The sequence below is a fragment of the Carcharodon carcharias genome, chromosome 19 (assembly GCF_017639515.1).
Source record: "Carcharodon carcharias isolate sCarCar2 chromosome 19, sCarCar2.pri, whole genome shotgun sequence".
NCBI classification, from domain to species: domain Eukaryota; kingdom Metazoa; phylum Chordata; class Chondrichthyes; order Lamniformes; family Lamnidae; genus Carcharodon; species Carcharodon carcharias.
The window spans coordinates 23,970,896-23,995,083 of record NC_054485.1 but is presented as its reverse complement, the minus strand read 5'-3'; the positions used below and the strand labels follow the sequence as shown (position 1 = coordinate 23,995,083).

At 43.6% G+C, this 24,188-nt stretch overlaps 1 protein-coding gene and 1 long non-coding RNA gene across 2 annotated transcripts in view; one reads left to right on the top strand and one right to left on the bottom strand.

Annotated features, from left to right (window-relative positions):
* Positions 1 to 2,924: 2,924 nt before the first annotated feature.
* Positions 2,925 to 6,188, bottom strand: LOC121291061. Its single transcript, XR_005945951.1, has 3 exons — positions 5,884 to 6,188; positions 4,332 to 4,442; positions 2,925 to 2,980 (listed from the first exon to the last, which is right to left on the bottom strand). It is a non-coding gene; the product is annotated as an uncharacterized LOC121291061 (long non-coding RNA).
* Positions 6,189 to 8,896: 2,708 nt separating this feature from the next.
* Positions 8,897 to 24,188, top strand: part of LOC121291173 (taste receptor type 1 member 1-like) — a 56,052-nt gene continuing 40,760 nt past the window's right edge. Inside the window, exons 1-4 of the mRNA XM_041212264.1 lie at positions 8,897 to 9,009; positions 11,561 to 11,588; positions 12,570 to 12,635; positions 14,706 to 14,833. Of these exons, the coding sequence (XP_041068198.1) occupies positions 8,897 to 9,009; positions 11,561 to 11,588; positions 12,570 to 12,635; positions 14,706 to 14,833 (335 nt within the window). The remainder of the gene's footprint in view (positions 9,010 to 11,560; positions 11,589 to 12,569; positions 12,636 to 14,705; positions 14,834 to 24,188) is intronic.

Below are 24,188 nucleotides of genomic sequence, written 5' to 3'. Positions count from 1 at the left end.
CCAATATATTGCCATTTCTTCACTGTCACTGGGTTAAAATCCTGGAACTCGCTCCCTAACAGCACTATGGGTGTATCTACACCACCAGGACTGCAGCAGTTCAAGAAGGCAACTCACCGCCACCTTCTCAAGGACAATTAGGGATGGGCAACAAATGCTGGCCTAGCCAGCAAAGCCCACACCTTGTAAGATGAATGAAAAACAGTAAGCAATTAGGAAGGCAAATGGCATGATGACCTTTATTACAAGGGTTTGGAGTTCAGGGATAAAGAATTCTTGCTGGGTTGTACAGGGTTTTAGTGAGTGCACATCTGGAATACAGTGAGCAGTTTTGGTCTCCACATTTAAGAAAAGATATATTTGCATTGGAGGTAGTACAGCAAAGTTTCACTAAATTGATCCCTGGGATGAGGGGTTGTCCTCTGATGAAAGGCTGAACAAATTGGGTCCATTTTCTCTGGAGTTTAGGTGAATGAGAGGCGATCTCATTGAAACGTATAAGATTCTGAAGTGGCCGGATAGGGGTAGCCGCTGAGAGATTGGGCAGGATTTTCCAGCCCTGCCAGTCGCTGGGATTGTCTGGTCCCATCAAAAGTTAATGGACTTTTGGCTGAGCTGCCAGATCCCCCATGGCAGGTCCCATCACGATGAGGCTGGAAAATCCCAGCCATTGTTTCTGCTGGTTGGGGATAAAAGGCTGATTATTTAAGACTAAGGTGAGGGGAGATTACTTCACTCAAAATCTTTGGAATTATCTGCCCCAGACGGTTGTGGATGCTGCATCATTGAATATACTTAAGACTTGGTCTTTCAGGGAATCAAGGGACATGGGAAACAGACAGGGATCAGCCATGATCTTATTGAATGGTGGAGAAGGCAAGACGAGCCATCTGGTCTACTCCTGCTCCTATTTCTTGTGTACTTCAGGTTTAATCAGATTAGTTCTAACTTTAAGGTTATATCCTCTGTTCCTGTGCTGGGAAAGGGTTAATTAAATTGACTTAAAGTCTGCTAATGTAATACCATTATTGATTATCTTCATACTGCATTAATGTTAGCTTTTAGCCTTTGTTAAATAGAGAAGTGCGATTCTTAAATTTTAATCTCTTAAATCTAAAAGCTACAAATGTACAGCAACTCTAAAGGAGTGACCAGTGAACTTTGAACATAGAACAACCCTTACAAACACCTGCTTAATGAGAAAGAGAGAGCACAGAGAGAAGATAGGGAAAGAGAGAGGGAGATGCAGGGAAGGAAAGAAAGAGGGAGAGAGGGGGAGGAGAGAGAGAGAAGGAAGGAGGTGGGAGGGAGAAGAAAGAGAGAGAAAGGGGAAGGTGGAAGGAAATAAATTAGGGGGACAGAGGGAGAGGTTGTATGGCTCTGGTCACACGAGAACTTAATTGGGAACCAATTGGGAACAGTAAGCAATTAGGAGGGCAAATGGCATGATGACCTTTATTACAAGGGGTTTGGAGTTCAGGGATAAAGAATTCTTGCTGGAGTTGTACAGGGTTTTAGTGAGTCCACATCTGGAATACAGTGAGCAGTTTTGGTCTCCACATTTAAGAAAAGATATATTTGCATTGGAGGTAGTATAGCAAAGTTTCACTAAATTGATCCCTGGGATGAGGGGTTGTCCTCTGATGAAAGGCTGAACAAATTGGGTCCATCTTCTCTGGAGTTTAGGTGAATGAGAGGCAAGATTCTGAAGTGGCCGGATAGGGGTAGCCGCTGAGAGATTGGGAGGAAAAGGTAGGAAGGATTTACCTACTTTAACCAAGTTAAGGATATTAGAGCTAAAGATGTTTGAAAGTTGACTTATTTTCACCCATGTTAATCATTGTAATACTGATCTGGAGCTGCAAGGACAGGACATCTGTGTAAAATATTAGCTTTCTATTTGGTGTTTAAATCAAATTAGTGCTGAATGACACATAAGCAAACAGAACTGGTAGTTGCACTTGGAAAATGCATGCGATACAAACTGTATTGATTTATTTTGGTTCAGTGTTTTAAAAAGCTTGCTGGTGAAGAAGACAGCATATTAACTGAGTACGAATAAGGTATGGATGCTGATTGGCTCTCCTTATATTGAGTTGTTTTTAACCTTTTGATGTGGAATTGTGGACATCAGGTCACATCATCTGGGTACGAGAAATGTATAAAAGTAGCAAATGATGATGATCTTGGATTTGAAGGGTTTATCAACCTGAATACAGTAGTCCGTTTGAATCCCCCAAACATAATGCAAATCCTATAGTTTAAGTGTATGTCTAAGTATTAATGCATGTACAGTATGCTTAATAAAACGTCTGGCCTCAACATCTCAAGAACCTGGTTGATTTTGAGGACTAGATTGAATAGCTAATCATAAATAAAACCCCATCCTCTAACAATGACACAATCTAATATACGGATGGTTTAATTGGTGATTACTCCTGATCCAACTTTGTTTCTTTAAAGACAAGGTACTTATTCCTGTAAGAAGTGGGATCATTTTCTTGAAACATTTATTTCTGGTGTTCATTGGGGAAACAGAAAAGGGGAAACCATCAGGCTGGATTTTACCCCCACCCCACCCCATCCCACCCCACCCCCACCACCCATCCCCCACCCCACCGCATCCCACCCTAACGGACCCCACTCCATGCCACCCCACCGGACCCCACCCCACCTTCAAAGCCATTGGCAGGGAAGCATAATCTGCAAAAGTTTTTGTTTGACATGCATCGAGATAAGATTCTGTGAAATTGCCATAGATTGTATCCCTGCTAGTTGGCCTGAAATCATTCTGTGAATTTTAATTACTACCATGGCAATATTGAGTCCTGAGCTGTCTGCAGAACCCTGGTTCAGTGTGGTTTTGCTAGTGGAATATGTCTTGAATGGACTGAATATCCAGATAATGTTCCTTTCGAGAGCGACCAACAGTTAATGAATTGCAGAGAAGAACAAGTGGTGATGTTGGTCCAAGATCATACTGCAAAGAGAGCACAGTTATCACACAGCCACAAAGATAATATCATTATTGTTGCAATTTCTGTAGAGACAATAACTTTTAAAAAGTGATGTGGATTTCCCAGTGAGCAGCGCAAAACATTGCACAGCAAGATTTCACGTTTTAACTGTGAAATCACTGTTTCACTGTAATAAACAATCTAATATCAACTTCGACTAAACATTACTTAGCAGGCAACTAATATACTAAACCCAAGAAAGGTACACTCCATGAACCTCTTAATACAACTGAAAAATCCCACGCCACATTTACACCATACTCTCAGCAGATGTAGTCTTGCATATAAAGTCCCAAGCTCCTCCCAGTTTCCACAGGATCTAATCTCCCTGTCCAACCAGGGTGAGTCTTCCAGTTTCCTTTTAAACAAAGTCCTTTTATCTCAGTCTCCTGGGCATAATCAAACAGAGTTCCCATAGCAAGGCATCCTCTGGAGAATCTTTGGTCTTTAAATTTTTCTACAAGACTCGGTTCTCCAAACCGGAAATCTGTCCTCATCAGCTCTCTGCTTGGTGGTTAACACAAAAACCTTTGCCTCTGCTTGGCATAGCAGCACTTACCTTAAGTTTTCTTCCTGGAATCTCTCTATCTGACTCACTCTTGAAGGCGGAATCTTGTGGAGGCAACGGAGGTCTTGGTTGCTGGTTCGAGAGTCAGCAAGAGCCCCATGTTGCCTCATTCAGGCCAGCCCAGCACACGTTGTGCCTCTCAAACACTTAACATGCCAATGGTAAGCTGTCCCCAGGATCAAGGGCCCTGGAGATGGAAGTCCTGCCCACTGAGAGCTGTCAGCCAATCAGAGGCTGGCAGATCTTCTGCATTCAGCAGCGCTACCAGGGAGGCGGTGGCTGCTGCTGATACTACACGCACCTGAGGCCTCGGAAGGCGGAGGGGACACAGGCACACGTAAGTGATAAAAGGAATTTTGTATGACCCATTTTTATTTGGCACCACGGGCCCTTTGAATATGTAAATGAGTAGGCCTAATGCCAATTGGAGATATTGCTATAAACTTTGTTATCCATTGCCCACTCCAACCTCCTCCTGCCTCTCAGATCTTACCAGAGGGCTGGTGCTGATGAGGAAGAGGAGCCCAAATTGATTTTTCTTGTGGGGCATGCTACCTCTGGAAGCACCAACATTGCCTGCAGCTCAACCCAAATAGGTAGATGAGGTCCAAGGACCAATTCCTGGTGACCCCCAGGCCCTGGTTTTTGGCCTGCGCAGTGCTCAGAGACCCATGACTCTGGTACAAATTAGGTTCACTGTTGAATAATGGAAGAATTAAAATCTAAGCTTATGTGATGGTCACTACCTTAGCCACACCTTAGGACGCACAATGATATAGGTGTCATGACCAGCAAACCAAATACGATCCATCTGCCAATGCTGTACCATTTCCACACTGTACATGCAGGTGAAGTTTCTAAAAAATATGCAAAAGTAAATGAAATTGGTAGAAAGAAGGAACTCAAATTTATAATATATTAAAGTGCAGTCATCATTGTTATGCAGGCACAGCAACTAACCTGCACACAGCAAGATCTCGCCAATGCTAAATGAGATAAATGACTCATTTTCCTATTTTAGTGGTGGTGGCTGAGGGACAAATGGGGGCTAGAACATTGTGTAAAGCATCAGGATCTGTTATGTCCACTGCAACAGCCAAATTGGGACCTTGGTTTAATATTATTTTCTGAAAGATGGTACCTCTAACAAAGCAGTGTTGCACCAAAGACCCCAAATTTGACTTGAACCATAAGCTACTGACTCAAAGGCAAGAATTCTACCATTGAGCCAAGCTAATAGTGATTAACTATAGTTCAAATATTATTGGAGTCCCAAATGCGACAATACCATAAAATGCCATTCTTTCACTGTTGCCAGCTCAGAATCCTGGCACTCCCCTATCATTGCACCATCATCATCACAGGTCTTCTATGATTTAAGAAAGTCCAGCACCATCTCAGGGCAACTAAAGATGACCAATAAGTGTGACCATGCCAATGTTACAATAGGTCTACAGCAGAGAAACAGGCTAATCAGCCCAACTGATCAATTCTGGAGTTAATGTTCCACTAGCACTACATTGTCTAACCTTATCAGCACACTCTTCTATTCTTTTCTACCTTAGTCCTCTTAAATGGATCTATGTTACTCAACTCAACTTGTGCTTGTGGCAACAAATTCCATGTTCTCATCACTTGCTGGGTAAAGAAATTTCAACTGACCCCTTACTGGCGTCTAGTTTTTTTGTGGGTTCTAGTTTTAGACACACCCACAAGTGGAGATATCGCTCTACGCCTACCCAGTCAACCTCCTTCATAACTTTAAAGAACTCTATTCAGTCACCCCTCATATTTTTATACAGGAAAAGCCCCTCAACATATTGGGTCTTTCCTGATAGTTATAACCCCTCAGATCTGGTATCTTTATTGCATGTTGTGCAGTGACTCTGTATGTTTTTTTATAATAAGTAGATCAGAACTGTTCCCAACACTCCAAGTGTGGAACAATAAGTTTAACATAAGTTCTCTGCTTTTCAAAATGAAAGAGATCTAGGACCCATAAATCAATCAAATATAGACCAAATTAGGTTCAATGCAACAAAGAATATGCAAAAAGACATTCTCTAATCAAGCATGCTCCAATTTTTCCAATAGGTTTTACATGGATAGTTTAGGATCCCTCTACCTTGTTTGTAGTGTGGTAGAAAATGGCCCTCACAGCTCTATGTGGCAAATCAACCCTAATGTACATGTCAAGTTCAGCAACAGCACAATACATGATAAATCATTGGCAAGTCAACCATACAAACATGGTATGAGTTACTTCAGTAAAGTTAAACAAAGAAAACCAATGCTTACCACCCACGTTTACACTCACGAACTGACCCACTGTGGTTACAACCCCTTGTGTTGCCTGACACTGGTAAACGCCACTGGTACTCAGTTCAACATGAGAAACGATATGAATTACCAGCATCTTCTTTTCCGTATCTTGAGGAGAATATGTCATGTTTGGATAAAGAGTCCTTCCAGTCACTGGCTGACAAGTCTTTCCATGCATCTTACACCAGTGAGCCTCAGGCAACTGAACTCCATTTGCACAGAACTGAACCGTGCAGTTCAGTGTTAGGCTGTCTCCTACACTATAGTTTAACACTGCCCTGGAGTACTGTACAAAGAGGGAGCAGGCAGCATTTGTACTTTCTGAAAGAGAAGAACAAACAGGACTATATTATATATATTTGCATAAGTTCAATATTTGCCCTACCTGGGATAGCGTGGTTATGTTACTAGACTAGTAATCCATAAGCCTTGACTATGAATTAAGAGAATTCAAATTCAGATCCCAGCATGGCAGTTTGAGAATTGATGTTCCAGTTTTTTAAAAAGGAATTCTGTAAATAAAATAATTGTAAAAAGCACACAAATGTGGGTTGTTTATGAAAGCCTAACTGTTTGAGTAAAATCCTTTAGGAAAGGAAACTTAAGCTCCTTAGCTATTCTGGCCTTTTTTTGACTGCAGTCACATAGCACTATAATGGACTCTTAACTGCCCCCTGAAGTTGTATCAGAACTACCAGGGATGGTCAATTAATGCCAGTCTTACCAGTGACACCCACATCCCCAGATTGAAATAAAGAAATGTTTGGATATGATGTATCACTTAAAGACCCCAAAACTTAATCATTTGTCAAGAGAACTAAATTGAAATACATCAGTTGAATTTTGAGGTCTCGTACGTGGAGTGAACCATTGGTCACACATTGATCCACTCACCTTGTGTTGGATCCTTGTCACTAGTTTAGTTGGACTAATGGATCCAGATTGCACGCTTGTTTCGGGATGACTGAGTTGGTACCATAGACAGAGCAGACCAGTAGATGAGTTCTTATGTAGAACACATTCTCTTTATTTACAAAGGAACTCAGCAGCTACGCTTGCGTGCTTACAACTCAAACCCTGCCTCTACATTACAGACTATTACTCTAGACTACTTACTGCTGACTACAGGTACTAAGGTAGCCCATGCTACTCTGTCATTAGATAATAAGATCATGTGATCTTCTATTATAACATTCTTCTTAAATACTACACATCAGATTACCACACCTTGCATTGACCCTCTGGTTTTGCACTGACCTCCTGGTCTCATATTGACCTGCTGGTTTCATGTACATCATGAAATGACTTGCTATTACCTGGTGTAAGAGTGCTTAATTGGGTAATGCAAAGGGATTTCTGCTATTTTCAACCTGGATACATTTGCTGCTGATATTAGCTGTCCAAAATTTGATAGGATTTCATTGGCCAGTGCTAACCTCCCTCACCCTGGTCAGCATAAAATTCACTGAAAAAAATGGGTATATCAGTTTAGAAAGCAATCCTTACCAAATATATTCACAATAATGGTATTTCCTTTTTCTCCCACATTTCCTTCTCTCGCTTGACAACAATATGTGCCACTGTCAGCCAAGGTGACAGCAGGGATTGTAAAAACCATGAGTAATCTTCCTTCTGTGGTTATGGAAGAATAAGTTCTGAGTTGATGATTCGATTCATCCAGTGGCTGATAACCATGTGAATGCGCCTTATACCAGGAGACCTCGGGAACCTCATGACCACAGAACCAAACTGAACAGTTCAGTGCTAGGCTATCTCCTGCATTATAGTTTAATGTAGCCCTGGGGTATTCTACTCTCAGTTGACAGGTGGCAACTGTATTTTCTGGAAAAGAGAACAAACAGGATCATATATTTGTATAATTTCAATATTGCAATCAAAAGAAATACACAGTTAGTATTTTCTGAATAAGAAAACAATTCAGGTATAGCTATTCCATTTTATTATTGTACGATTTGATCTTGGTATTAAAATTTAGATATAACACTTAATTAACTGATTAGCCAAATAAGATTGGTCAAGATAATTAACGATTGCTATAGCCAGAGTCACTGATCATGAGATGAAGGGGAAATGGCTGCCGAAATGTGACAGCTAAGACCAGTCAACTGCAGCCCAAGGCTCCAAGCTTTGGAATTCCCTCCCTAAACCTCTCTACCCCTCTGTCCTCCTTTAAGGCACACCTTAAAACCTATTCCTGTAGCCAACTTTGTTGTTGTGTTGGTTATAGTTCAGTAGGCCTGAAGAAGTCTTCATAGTCCTATGTAGGTTAACTCTACATCCTTAATGACTCTTAGAGTTAACATACATCTGACCCTAAGTCTTTATTGCATCTTAGAACTATTTACAAATATAGAGTAAAGGGTATAAGCTAGGAGCTGTCTCTACACTTGCTGGTACACACATCTCTGTCCAATACTAGACTGCCCCGGGGTGTGGGTCATGTGATCTCTTATATCACAGTGTGAGCGGTACTATACTCAGTCCCACATCAACCCTATGTGTGCCAGACTCTTATATTACAAACCTGTTCATATTATCTCCTCATATGGATCAGTGTCAAATTCTGTTTGTTAACACTCCTGTGAACCACATTGGGATTCTTCACCATACCAAAGGCTCTATATAAATGTAAATTATTGTTATCGTGGTTGTCCACCACACAGAGGAACCAATAAGGAAAACATGAAGGAGTATACAAAGAGGAGATTCCACCTGAAAGCTTTAAACTTGTTAAATTGATGTGTTTTTTTTTAACCAGAAAGTGGAAGAGAATTTCTGCAAACTGAGAAGATTATTGGGATGTCAAGACTGACCAGCTCCAGGCACAGAGGCAACCTCATCACTGATGGTTGTGCCACTGATTGTTAGATGGACAAAGTAGGGATTACATAGTAAATAAGAGGTGGAAGCAGCACAAGGCGTGAGTTGGTGCATAGAGCTTCAGGATGTTTCAGAGATAAACTAGAACATGATTCTAAAAGGAAATGTAAATGAGGAGAAGGATTTTAAAATCAATAAGTTTGGGAAATCAATGGATATCAGCAAGGACAAAGATAATGTGGGAGCAAGACTCAGTATGAGGTAAGATGGAGGTGTTGCATGAATTGGAATGTCGGTGGGATGGAGCTTTGAAGGCAACTGAGAAAAGAGCTGGAAAAGTTAAGTCTGGAGGTGACAGAGGTACAGAAGTGGGAAGGGCAGAGGAAGATGATGTTGTGGAGATAGCAAAAGTGTTTTGCAGTTCAGCTGAAAGTCAAATCAAGGTTATGCACCATTGGATCCAACATGAGCAAAGGACAGAATTGAGGACCATAGCATGGGGTTCCCGAACCTGGACAAGATGGAATCGGCATTTCCAACAATAAGCTGGCTAATGTTCTGGCTCATTCACAATGTGATGTGGGGCAGGCACACAAACAGCTGAGGGAGAATACAGAGGTTGCATATATGTGGAAACTGAACCTTGGCTTACAAATATTGTCACTGAGGGGTGTTTTAACGTGAATTCAGGATCTACATGAGGTTCTTTGGGGTTTGTCTATTTTCATTAAGTAAGCTACTCAAGACTGTAGTTTGTTAAAACCTTTTGTTTACAGCTGTATGTATATTTTAGGAACTCTACACGAGGTTGGACCTCTCCTTCCTCCAGATCTCTGTCACTTAGTCACGTGTCATTACATCGTAGTTACATCAGCATCTGCTGCTTTTGATGTTAACCCTCTACAAGGAGCAGCTTGCAAAGCAGGAACTGGAGAGGGCCAAAGATAGAAACCTGGGCTACTTCAGAGATGATTCTCAAAATGCAAGAAGAGAAACTGTTGTATGGGGATGTGTTGATCCTCTGCAACTGGTGTGTAAGCCAGTAGCTGGGCTGAATGCCCAGGTTCTCCGCTAAGTATTCTATGGCCTGAATTTTCCCGTCAGCGATTTGGGAGGCGGGGCCCACTTGCCGAGGGGAAAATGACACGGGATGACATCGGGAGGAACCCCCAACATCATCCCGGTCCCTTTAAATCTTTAGGAAGGCGGGTGGACAGCGAAATCAGCTGTCTGCCTGCTGACTGTCAATGGCCAACTGAGGCCATTGGCAGGCTAATTAAGATAATTAAAGACCTGATCATCCAACCTTAAGGTTGGTGGGCAGGCCAGGAGCCCCAGCGGGCTCCTGATAAAGCATGAAACCTCATCCACTGACAGGATGAGGTTTCATGTCCGTTTTTAAAAAGTCTAATAAAGTTTATGTCCTTTTTATTAACATGTCCCATCTCGTGTGACATTGTCACATGAGGGGGACATGTTCATAATTTTTTAATTTTTCTATTTTTTGACTTTTCTTACCTGTCATCACTCTCCCTGAGACAGGACTTTGCCTTAGGGAGCAGTGCACTCTTTCATGCGCATGCGTGAAAGAGCACACTTTGACAGTTGGGGAATCCCTCCCCTCCCCGCACCGGAAGTGCATAGCGCTTCCTGTTGGGCAGGCCGCTGGGCGGGTCTTAATTGGCCTGCCCGCTCAAAATGGCGGCGGGCCGCGTTTCGGTGGCGGGGATCGGCTGTCTGCCTGCCGCTGAGCCGGTGGGGCCCACATGCCCACCGAGGGCAAAATTCTGCCCTATGTAATGGAAAATCATTGTTCCTGAGTCAAAAGGTGGAAGTTTGATACTGAGAACAGTTTGAACTGTGAAGATTGAATGAAGGCAGAGTGCAAGATACAGTCAAGTTGCTAAGAAGTAAAAAAGCACCAAGTTTCTTTTGAAAAAAGGAAGTCCTTTCTCATGCAGACTGAAATGATGTGAAGTGACTAATAAACAGAAAAGGATTGAAATGAAAGAACAGAAGTGCTATGTGAGCACAGTACTTGAAAGAGGAAGCAGAGGCAAGATTAGGACAAAGAGGAACAAAGAATTAGAAATTAACATGTTAAAGAGTTGAGGTGGAAGTGAACAAAATTAAAACAAAAAAGTTTTTTTTGCGGATGATAAGAAAAGAGAGGGCATAGGACTATCTGGAAAATAACTCATTTTCTTCTAAATTGTCCTCCTTCACTTCTCTTTGTTTCTCACATTCCTTCAATTTTTAAAAAGTAAAACATTGTACTTCTATAGCTTCTTTTACTTCTTCCGAACACTGAAGTACTTTAGAAATGTAGTCACTATTGTGATGTAGGAAACACAGCAGCCAATTTGTACCCACAAGGTTCCACAAACAGCAATGTGATAATAACCAAATAACTTGATGCTGTTTATTGCGGGATATATATTGGTCAAAACACCCAGAATAATTTCCCTGCAGCTTATTTGAAATTGTGCCATTGTGCCCTGAGAGAGCAAGGTTTGCCTCAGTTGAACGGCTCATCTGAAAGACAGCACCTCCAACAGTGCAGTATTCCCTTAGTGTTTCCTTGGAGTGTCAACCTTGATTTTTGTGCTCAAGTGTCTAGAATGGAACATTGAACTCACACCTTCTAGACTCAGAGGCTGCCCAGTGAGACACAGCTGACATTTTACTCCTTCTAGAACATTACCAGGAATGGTGGAGAGTGGCAGGGAGGGGGGGGGGGGGAGATTAATAATGCTGAACAACAACATCTTGCATTTCTATAAAGTGTAAAAACTTCCCTGGTACTTCACAGAAGTGGAAAAATGGGATTTGAGTCGAAGGCAAGATTAGGAGGGACAGCCAAAGCTTTGGTCAAAATGTGGAATGTGGAATTCTCTGTCATAAACATTCTTTTATAAAGGTATTGGGTGGTCGCTCAACAAAGGGGAATATTAATATATTTAATGAGGCTGTATTCTCAGATCCCACAAAAAAGTCCCAGTTCCCATTCCAGGCCACCCTCATCCTATGGTGTAGGGTTGGAATCAGGAGCAGAAAGCAAGTGTCAACACATCAGCAGTGTAAAAAGACACAAGTCACCTCCTAAACAACAGTAGTAAGTAAGTGCCATAGATTTTAGCCCCCTCTATTTTTCTTCTGCCTTTCTGTTGATGTACCTAAAAGCAGATTTCTTTCCATGGTTACTGCCACAATACGAGGTTCTTAGTCTTTCAACAATTACTTCCGTGTGATTTGGGCCCAAGTGGCTTTAAGGAACAAGCTTTAGTATATTGACTTGTACAATTGTTCTTGTACAACTGTCCTGCAGCATTATATTAAATGACAAGCAGTTATTGCAAAGATAAAAACAAAATACTGTGGATGCTGGAAATCTGAATAAAGAACAGCAAATGCCGGAAAAGAAGAGTGATACTGTCTCGAAACGTTAACTCTGTCTTTCTCTCCACAGATGCTGTTTAGACCTGCTGAGCAGTTAATGCAAATAGTTACCCTGCGGATCTCAAGGTCATTAGGCTTGACCAGCATGGGCTGCCTTCAAGGCTATGGATTTCCATCTCATCAATGACAGTGCTAATTTTTGGAAGGAGGGAGCTCATCTTTGTGCTATTCGCCTGCACAGGGCTGCACATGTACAACTCTGCCCTTACCTTTTAGTTATTAATTACCCCACCGAGCTGACAGCACGCCACCAACTGGAGATGAGCTGTTTGTGCAATACTCTGTTCTCCTTGACTGCCAACTGTGTCTTACAAGCTTATAATTGTCCTCTGGAATGTGTAGGCTCTCCTCTTGTCTTTAAGTGTTTGGTTCCTACAATTTGTTTCAAAACAAACCGTGTTACCTACGAGTGGTTCCTAATTCAGGTGGTGAGTCAGGAACCAGCTCATCCCAAGAACACTTTAATTTACTCTCTGATGGGAGGGTGGTCAACTAGTGATGGTCAATGTTCTAACAGTATTTTGCATAGTTATGTTAACTCCAACATTCCCCAATCCCCTCCCATTCCACCATTGCTCATAGAGCTTACAGTCGCTTAGGTATTTATCTTTATTACTCCCTTTCTGAGCTGAGCCACCAATCGATTACTCTCTATATCTTTAAACATTCTCAGATTGACCTATCTGATCATAGTTTTGGTCACATTTTTTAACTCTCCCATTTATTTCCTCCTGTTGTTCACTTTGAACATTCTAAGATTTTTTTCTTCGCAAAAGATGTTATATAAACACAAGTCTAAGGCATGGAACTTGCAACATTTGCACCAAGGAACGCTGGAAAAAGAAACAGAGACAAGATTAGGAAGAGTAGGAGACAAAAGCTGCAAATTCAATAGTGAGTGACTAATGGAGTACACTCCACTTGCCTGGGTGGGTGCAGTTCCAACAACACTCAAGAAGTTCAACACCATCCAGAACAAAGCAGCCCATTCGATCAGCACCCCATCCACCACCTTAAACATTGACGACCCACCAGCACAAACATGGCTACAGTGTGCATCAATGTACCACCTACAGGATTCACTGCAGCAATTTGCCAAGACTTCTTCATCAGTACCTCTAAAACCCATGACTTCCACCACCCAGAAGTGGAAATGCAGCAGGTGCATGGGAATACCATGATCTCTAATTTCCCCTCCAAGTTATGTACACCATCCCGACCTAGACATTTATGGCATTTCCTTCATTGTCACTGGATCAAAACCCCAGAACTCCCTAACTGACAGCAATTCACCACTCAGACTGCAGGGCAACTAATGTATTGTCAATAAATGCTGGCATTGTCAGCATGTCCATATGCCAGGAATGAATTTTTAAAAAGTGTATAACCAGGGCTATAAATGCCATTACATTGAGTTAGATTCAAAAATTCCACCTAATTTTCATCCTTTATCAACAATAAAGTATTTTCAATAGCTTCAACATTTCTTACCTTGTAATTGTATCAGTACCAGCAGGAGGACCAAGCCGATGGTGACTTTCAGCTGCTTGGCAGGGATCATAGTTTGCTACAATTTCTGAATCTCAGGGTTGATAGTAAATAACATATATTTGGAATCTTGCTTTTGTCTGAAAAACTAAACTGAACTAGCCTGAGGTAACTTACATTGCACCACCCAAGTTTATGTAGCTGTCTGGCTGATTTAGTCAGGCAGTGAAAGGATCACATCTCCTTTTGCTCATTTGCAGGTCCTTATTTTTTTTCCTATTTCTTGTTTTTGAATTATTTAAACATTCCGAGACTTGTTTGTTCCCAACTCTAAATGGCCATTCATCCCATGGAGCCTACACTAGTGCTGGCACACTATTCCACTATAGACAAAAACAAACCCAATGCAGTCCTCAACCAACCTTCAAAGAAGCCTGGGTCAGCAATAGGGATCTTGTTTGATTTTCTTCCCCTCCCTAGCCCAGGGAAGCTAGTACAACCCGTAACACCTCCTGTCTGCTGACCTAAGTAAGAGCAGCTAGCTCAACATTGTCTTTTTGTCCTTGTCTTATTCGTATCTCTTTTATCAATTATTTTTCTTTGCGTATTTCTTCAGGCTGTTTTGTTTGTTCTTATCATGGTGAATGATGTCAATGCTGGGGAATGAATCCTTTGATGGATCCAACATTAGTCTGAAGTACTCCCAGGTCAGGGACTGGGCTATATGCAGGAGCAACCTGTCTCTCTCTTCAATTGTCCAATAATGTGCCTTAACCCCCCTCTCTAAGCAGCAGATCCCCTTACAGCAGCCCCTACGCCAACTTCAGTCCATACATTCACTATTGACCAGAAGATAAACTGAGTTAGCCACATCAGCACAGTAACCAAAAAAAAAATAACAGAGGCAGGGCATTCTGTGGTAAGTGGTTTACCACCTGGTCCCACAGAGCTTAGCCATCATCAACAAGGCTCAAGTCAGGAGTGTAATGGAATACTCTTGCACCCCCTAGATGGCAGCAGCCACACCAACGCTTAAGAAGCTTAACAACTCTGAGGGTGAAGCAGTTCTCTTGGCCAGTGCCCCTGCCACTGGATTCTATCCACACCCACCAACACCAGCGGACTGTAGTGTTAACAGGTACAATCCACTGGATGCACAGCAGCAATTCACTTCAAAATCACCTTCCCTCCCTCATGACTGCTTTCATCAAGAAGAACAGAGGCAGCATTTCATGGTTACTTTGCAAGTTCATTGTTTAGGTTACTTTGCTATTCAAAAATTAAAACATTTTACAAATCGCCAACAACCAACTCAATAAGTGAGCCACACTCTGTCTAAGTCTGTGAGTATTTATGCCATCCTTGCTCAGTCTAGTGTGAGGGGACGGATTATAACCATAGATTATATTGCACCTCCAAAGAACGGGCTATTGGTATTGCACATGCAGTGGGCCAATGATATCAAATACCACTAGAGGGCTGTCACTGTCGACTAATAACTTGTATTTATATAGCACTTTTAACATAGTAAAATATCACAAGGTGCTTCAAAGGAGCCTTAGCACAAAAAAAATGATATCAAGCTACACAATGAGGTGATGCAGCTAGTTTAAAAAGATTGTCTTAAAGGAGGAGAGACTGGGGTGGGGGGGGGGCCGGAGGAGGGGTGGAGTTTTGGGAGAGAATTCCAGACTTTATGGCCTATGTAGCTGAAGGCATAGCCACCAATGGTGGAGCAATGAAAATCAGGGATGTGCAGAATTGACGACGTGCAGAGGTCTGAGAGTTGTAGGACTAGAGGAGGATACAGAGATAGGGAGAGGTGAGGTCATCGGTGGATTTGCAAACAAGACAAAAGGAACATTGAATGAAAGCAGTAAATGATAGAAATTCTCGACAGGTCAGGCAGCAGGTGAAAGTGGAAAGTTAACACTTTGGTTAGACCACCTTCATCACAGAATGTGAAAGCGTGCAGACAGGGTCAGAAAAGAGGGCAGTTTTTCATTACTGTGATTGGTGACAAGGATCACTTGGGCACAGTGGAAAGAAGCAAACTGGGCAGAGACCATGCATGCCTGTAAGTTATATTGGCTCACTTTTGCAGACATCCAAACTCCCTAGTTTTCCTTTATGCGTTCCACCCAGGTGATCCTTGACAGCAGAATATCATCAGAACTTCTTACTCACTTTCCTGATCATTGTAGAGGGTGGTTAACATTCCCCTGTCCCCTGTGGTTCAGGCCTGAAATGTTGTAGCTGTTTCTCCAATCTGTGATTCCATCAAGCATGTTTATCTACTGGAAGTTTGACTGCTAGCTATACTTTACTGGCCTAATTGTCAATTTTTTTACAAGATTGTGGATATGTTTCTGTGGATAGTTACTGTCTTTCTAAGCTTTAAATTTTGTTCCATTTATATATTGGAACCTGTCACTGCACATGACAGTGTGGCATCGGTAACCCAGAGCTCTGAAGAAGAGTCATACGGACTTGAAACGTTAACTCTGTTTTTCTCTCCACAGATGATGTTAGACCTACTGAGTTTTTCCAGCATTTTCAGTTTTTGTTATGGATGGTAAATTGTCTAGCTGGGGATTCCAGGAATAATTCCTCTGGTTCTGTTGGGGTGAACAATTTAAATTTCTATTGCCTTTTCTGTTGAACCTGAAGATAAAATCAACCTGTTTATGTTTGTTGAGGTTTATGAATGGCTTGTGACTGTTTTTGATAACAGGAAACGTTTGACGCATCTGGTCCACACCACCCATGCACTGATCAAAGGCTCTGTGCTAGTGCCTATAAGATACATGTTTTCACCCTAGATGTTTACTGTTTGTGTGACCTGGTTTGCACTTTTGCAGCAGCGCTAAGTATGCAGGGCATAACAATAGCACCTATCGAGAGCTTTCAATGTGTTAAAACAACTCAAAACACTGAGTTACATAAGGAAATATCAGGGCGGATGCCCACAAGCTTGGTCAAAGAGGCAGGGTTTAAGAGGTGTCTTAAAGAAGGAAAGTGAGGCTGAGAAGTTCAGGGAGGGAATTCCAGAGCTTAGGGGCCAGGTAGCTGAAGGCACAGCCACCAGTGGTGGAGTGAATAGTTCCAAGAGCAAGAGGGCAGAATAGGAGAAGTGGTAAAATGAGTAGCTTCAGCTGCCACTAGGCACAAGAGAAAAAAGGAAAAGTTATTTTGTTCTGATGTGAAACAATGCATTGCAAAACACCAAATGAGGCATTTTCAGTGATAACTCTCTTACCAATGAGTCAGAGGTCATGGATTCAAGCCTATGTAAACTGAGATCTAAGGTTGACATTCTCAGTGCAATAGTGAGGCAGTGCTGCACTTAACCAAGACCTTGTCCGCCCTCAGGTGGATATAAAAAATCCAATGGCACGATTCAAAAAAGGGCATAGGCACTCTCCCTGATGTTCTATATTTAGCCCTTATCACATAAACAAAATAAAAATACCTGGAAAAACTCAGCAGGTCTGACAGCATCTGCGGAGAGGAACACAGTTAACGTTTCGAGTCTGCATGACTCTTCAACAGAACTAAGGAAAAATAGAAAAGAGGTGAAACATAAGCTGGTTTAAGGGGGGAGTGGGACAAGTAGAGCTGGATAGAGGGCCAGTGATAGGTGGAGATAGCCAAAAGATGTCATAGACAAAAGGTCAAAGAGATGTTGAAGGTGGTGATATTATCTAAGGAATGTGCTAAAAGGTGACATTAAGGGTAAAAAGCAGGACGAGCAAGGTACAGATAGCCCTAGTGGGAGTGGGGTGGGAGGAAGGGATTGAAATAGGCTAAAAGGTAGAGATAAAACAATGGATGGAACTACATTTAAAAATAATGGATATAGGTGGGAAAAGAAAAATCTATATAAATTATTGGAAAAAGGGGGGATCGGAAAGGGGGTGGGAATGGAGGAGACAGTTCATGATCTAAAATTGTTGAACTCAATATTCAGTCCGGAAGGCTGTAAAGTGCCTAGTCGGAAGATGAGGTGCTGTTCCTCCGTTGTCCCTCATCACATTGCTGTTTGTGTGACCTTATTGCATACAAATGGGTTACTGTTTTCCCTACATTACAATGGTGACTGAACTGCAAAAGTACTTAACAAAAACAAAAACAGAATTACCTGGAAAAACTCAGCAGGTCTGGCAGCATCGGCGGAGAAGAAAAGAGTTGACGTTTCGAGTCCTCATGACCCTTCGACAGAACTTGAGTTCGAGTCCAAGAAAGAGTTGAAATATAAGCTGGTTTCAGGTGTGTGTGTGTGGGGGGCGGAGAGAGAGAGAGAGAGAGAAGTGGAGTGGGGGTGTGGTTGTAGGGACAAACAAGCAGTGATAGAAGCAGATCATCAAAATATGTCAACAACAATAGAACAAAAGAACACATAGGTGTTAAAGTTAAAGTTGGTGATATTATCTAAACGAATGTGCTAATTAAGAATGGATGGCAGGGCACTCAAGGTATAGCTCTAGTGGGAGTGGGGAGAGCATAAAAGACTTTAAAAATTTTTTAAAAAAAATAATGGAAATAGGTGGGAAAAGGAAAATCTATATAATTTATTGGAGGAAAAAAAAGGAAGGGGGAAACAGAAAGGGGTTGGGGATGGGGGAGGGAGCTCACGACCTAAAGTTGTTGAATTCAGTATTCAGTCCGGAAGGCTGTAAAGTGCCTAGTCGGAAGATGAGGTGTTGTTCCTCCAGTTTGCGTTGGGCTTCACTGGAACAATGCAGCAAGCCAAGGACAGACATGTGGGCAAGAGAGCAGAGTGGAGTGTTAAAATGGCAAGCGACAGGGAGGTTTGGGTCATTCTTGCGGACAGACCGCAGGTGTTCTGCAAATCGGTCGCCCAGTTTATGTTTGGTCTCTCCAATGTAGAGGAGACAACAATGGGAGCAACGAATGCAGTAGACTAAGTTGGGGGAAATGCAAGTGAAATGCTGCTTCACTTGAAAGGAGTGTTTGGGTCCTTGGACGGTGAGGAGAGAGGAAGTGAAGGGGCAGGTGTTGCATCTTTTGAGTGGGCATGGGGTGGTGCCATAGGAAGGGGTTGAGGAGTAGGGGGTGATGGAGGAGTGGACCAGGGTGTCCCGGAAGGAGCGAGCCCTACGGAATGCCGATAGGGGGGGTGAAGGGAAGATGTGTTTGGTGGTGGCATCATGCTGGAGTTGGCGGAAATGGCGGAGGATGATCCTTTGAATGCGGAGGCTGGTGGGGTGATAAGTGAGGACAAGAGGGACCCTATCATGTTTCTGGGAGGGAGGAGAAGGCGTGAGGGTGGATGCGCGGGAGATGGGCCAGACACGGTTGAGGGCCCTGTTAACGACCGTGGGTGGAAAACCTCGGTTAAGGAAGAAGGAGGACATGTCAGAGGAACTGTTTTTGAAGGTAGCATCATCGGAACAGATGCGACGGAGGCGAAGGAACTGAGAGAATGGGATGAAGTCCTTACAGGAAGCGGGGTGTGAGGAGCTGTAGTCGAGATAGCTGTGGGAATCGGTGGGTTTGTAATGGATGTTGGTGGACAGTCTATCACCAGAGATTGAGACAGAGAGGTCAAGGAAGGGAAGGGAAGTGTCACAGATGGACCACATGAAAGTGATGGAGGGGTGGAGATTGGAAGCAAAATTAATACATTTTTCCAAGTCCCGACGAGAACATGAAGCGGCACCAAAGTAATCATCGATGTACCGGAGAAAGAGTTGTGGAAGGGGGCCGGAGTAGGACTGGAACAAGGAATGTTCCACATACCCCATAAAGAGACAGGCATAGCTGGGGCCCATGTGGGTACCCATAGCCACAACTTTTATTCGGAGGAAGTGAGAGGATTTGAAGGAGAAATTGTTCAGCGTGAGAACAAGTTCAGCTAGACGGACGAGAGTAGTGGTGGATGGGGATTGTTCGGGCCTCTGTTCGAGGAAGAAGCTAAGGGCCCTCAGACCGTCCTGGTGGGGGATGGAGGTGTAGAGGGATTGGACGTCCATGGTGAAGAGGAAGCGGTTGGGGCCAGGGAACTGGAAATTGTTGATGTGACGTAAGATGTCAGAGGAATCACGGATGTAGGTGGGAGGGGACTGGACAAAGGGAGAGAGAAGGGAGTCAAGATAACAAGAAATGAGTTCTGTGGGGCAGGAGCAAGCTGAGATGATCGGTCTACCGGGGCAGTTCTGTTTGTGGATTTTGGGTAGGAGATAGAAGCGGGCCGTCCGAGGTTGGGCGACTATCAGGTTGGAAGCTGTGGGAGGGAGATCCCCAGAGGAGATGAGGTCAGTGACAGTCCTGGAAACAATGGCTTGATGTTCAGTGGTGGGGTCATGGTCCAGGGAGAGGTAGGAGGAAGTGTCTGCGAGTTGACGCTCAGCCTCCGCGAGGTAGAGGTCAGTGCGCCAGACAACAACAGCACCACCCTTGTCAGCGGGTTTGATGACAATGTCAGGATTGGACCTGAGAGAATGGAGTGCAGTAAGTTCAGAGAGAGACAGGTTAGAATGGGTGAGAGGAGCAGAGAAATTGAGACGACTAATGTCGCGCCGACAGTTCTCAATGAAAAGATCAAGAGAAGGTAAGAATCCAGAGGGAGGGGTCCAGGTGGAGGGAGAATATTGGAGATGGGTAAAAGGATCCGTTGAACTGGGAGAGGACTCCTGCCCAAAGGAGTGAGCCCGGAGACGAAGACGGCGGAAGAAGAGTTCAGCATCATGCCAAGCCCGATGCTGCCAGACCTGCTGAGTTTTTCCAGTTAATTCTGTTTTTGTTTTTGTTTTGGATTTCCAGCATCCGCAGTTTTTTTGTTTTTATCTCTGTGTTTAATTGACTGCCACTGCTCTTCAAGAAATGCCTACCTCCTTGAAGAAGTTCTGTTCTTTTCTGTGACAAAATTTCCGTTCCTCTCTTTTGCCCTGCTCACCTTCCTTGCTTTCCATTTCCCTCCTGGTGTTTGACAAGGTGTTTACTAAAACCCGCTTTCACAGCCATATCTCCTTTCTCAGTGACTGTCTCCATCTCCGACTTACCCCACGTGGATTTCAACTGAAATTCCACCCCTCATGTTTCGAACCCACCCAGGATTACAGGTATCTCCGGGACATAAAACGTTTCTCGGACTGCTGTTCCCATCACATTCTGAAATCCACACTCAGTGCCATGCGTCGCCATATGAACACACTCGACCTCTCCCTCCAGCAGCACCGCTGTACCCTTTTTCAAAGCTGAGCGTGCCCCCAGTTTCATTTTATCCTTCGGCTCATCCAACGCCTCAACAAGAAACTTCTTCTCTTTCTCTCAAGTGCTAAGGAACGCAATCTCCAACAACTCATCGACACCAATACCCATCTAGGACCCTCCACCCCTGCCTGTCCCTCCGTCCCCACCCCATCTTCCAATCCCAACCCCAGCCGTGTATTCACTATACCCCAGACGGCCCGCTTCTATCTCCTACCCAAAATCCACAAACAGAACTGCCCCGGTAGACCGATCGTCTCAGCTTGCTCCTGCCCCACAGAACTCATTTCTCGTTATCCTAACTCCCTTCTCTCTCCCCTTGTCCAGTCCCTTCCCACCTACATCCGTGATTCCTCTGACATCTTACGTCACATCAACAATTTCCAGTTCCCTGGCCCCAACCGCATCCTCTTCACGATGGACGTCCAATCCCTCTACACCTCCATCCCCCACCAGGATGGTCTGAGGGCCCTTAGCTTCTTCCTCGAACAGAGGCCCGAACAATCCCCATCCACCACTACTCTCCTCCGTCTGGCTGAACTTGTTCTCACGCTGAACAATTTCTCCTTCAAATCCTCTCACTTCCTCCAAATAAAAGGTGTGGCTATGGGTACCCGCATGGGCCCCAGCTATGCCTGTCTCTTTGTGGGGTATGTGGAACATTCCTTGTTCCAGTCCTACTCCAGCCCCCTTCCACAACTCTTTCTCCGGTACATCGATGATTACTTTGGTGCCGCTTCATGCTCTCGTCGGGACTTGGAAAAATGTATTAATTTTGCTTCCAATCTCCACCCCTCCATCATTTTCATGTGGTCCATCTGTGACACTTCCCTTCCCTTCCTTGACCTCTCTGTCTCAATCTCTGGTGATAGACTGTCCACCAATATCCATTACAAACCCACCGACTCCCACAGCTATCTCGACTACAGCTCCTCACACCCCGCTTCCTGTAAGGACTCCATCCCATTCTCTCAGTTCCTTCGCCTCCGTCGCATCTGTTCCGATGATGCTACCTTCAAAAACAGTTCCTCTGGCATGTCCTCCTTCTTCCTTAACCGAGGTTTTCCACCCACGGTCGTTGACAGGGCCCTCAACCGTGTCCGGCCCATCTCCCGCGCATCCGCCCTCACACCTTCTCCTCCCTCCCAGAAACATGATAGGGTCCCTTCTTGTCCTCACTTATCACCCCACCAGCCTCCGCATTCAAAGGATCATCCTCCGCCATTTCCGCCAACTCCAGCATGATGCCACCACCAAACACATCTTCCCTTCACCCCCCCCTATCGGCATTCCGTAGCGATCGCTCCCTCCGGGACACCCTGGTCCACTCCTCCATCACCCCCTACTCCTCAACCCCTTCCTATGGCACCACCCCATGCCCACTCAAAAGATGCAACACCTGCCCCTTCACTTCCTCTCTCCTCACCGTCCAAGGACCCAAACACTCCTTTCAAGTGAAGCAGCATTTCACTTGCATTTCCCCCAACTTAGTCTACTGCATTCGTTGCTCCCAATGTTGTCTCCTCTACATTGGAGAGACCAAACGTAAACTGGGCGACCGCTTTGCAGAACACCTGTGGTCTGTCCACAAGAATGACCCAAACCTCCCTGTCACTTGCCATTTTAACACTCCACCCTGCTCTCTTGCCCACGTGTCTGACCTTGGCTTGCTGCATTGTTCCAGTGAAGCCCAACGCAAACTGGAGGAACAACACCTCATCTTCCGACTAGGCACTTTACAGCCTTCCGGACTGAATATTGAATTCAACAACTTTAGGTCGTGAGCTCCCTCCCCCATCCCCACCCCCTTTCTGTTTCCCCCTTCCTTTTTTTTCCTCCAATAAATTATATAGATTTTTCTTTTCCCACCTATTTCCATTATTTTTTTAAAAAAATTTTTAAAGTCTTTTATGCTCTCCCCACTCCCACTAGAGCTATACCTTGAGTGCCCTGCCATCCATTCTTAATTAGCACATTCGTTTAGATAATATCACCAACTTTAACTTTAACACCTATGTGTTCTTTTGTTCTATTGTTGTTGACATCTTTTGATGATCTGCTTCTATCACTGCTTGTTTGTCCCTACAACCACACCTCCACTCCACTTCTCTCTCTCTCTCTCTCTCTCCGCCCCCCACACACACACCTGAAACCAGCTTATATTTCAACTCTTTCTTGGACTCGAACTCAAGTTCTGTCGAAGGGTCATGAGGACTCGAAACGTCAACTCTTTTCTTCTCCGCCGATGCTGCCAGACCTGCTGAGTTTTTCCAGGTAATTCTGTTTTTGTTTTTGTTTTGGATTTCCAGCATCCGCAGTTTTTTTGTTTTTATCTCTGCAAAAGTACTTAATTGGCTGCGCAAAGCTTTGAGATACCCAGAGGATTTGAAACATGCTGCAATAAATGCAAGTTGTTTCTGTTTGTCACAACAACATGAGAGGAAATTGTGAGCAGCTAATTTGTGATGAGGACTTCTGGACCATTAAGCACTTACACCCCAGTACCGAAAAGAAAATTCTACTCCTTACCTAGAATTGGGTAGAAATGATAGCACAGAAACTGGCTGATCAGCTCAACCAGTCCATATTAGCGTTTGTCCTCCATATGAACAGTATCTTAATCCCATATGCCTACTCAGTGCTTATATGTTCATATATCCTTTCCCCCAACTGTGTATCTCACCCATTCTTAAACTTTGGCAGGTGCTTTGCTCCTTTTCGGGTCTTGGATTCCATAGCCTCACAACCCTCTGTGTAAAAATATTTCTGCTGCTCTCTGTCCACATCTCTCACATTTAATCACGTAACTACATCCTCTCATTCCAGATCCTTCGGTCACTAGAAATGTTTCTATCTACTCTGTTCTAATGCTTCATAATTAAAAAAAAAAATCCCTCAAACCAGCCCAATATTTCTGCTGTTTTCATAGAAACATTTTTTGCCAAATATTTTATTTTTCAATGTGATAATAATGTTTTATAGTTTAGGTAAATTAACGTCAAATTCTTTCTACCATCCAGCTCCACCCTGCCCCAGACTTGGAAATTGTTTGAAATCAGACAAAGAATTCAATGGAAAACCTTCTCCTCTATATTTCACCGTTTACAGCGCATATAGCTTAAATCACATGTTAAAATGAAACAAACTGATTTATCTTCAGTTCCTGAGATAATCATATTCCTGCATCTCTGTGCTAATGTTTCCAGGAGATCCCTGGGAGTGAGCTGATATTTCCCTGCTTGTTGTATATTAATGTTTGT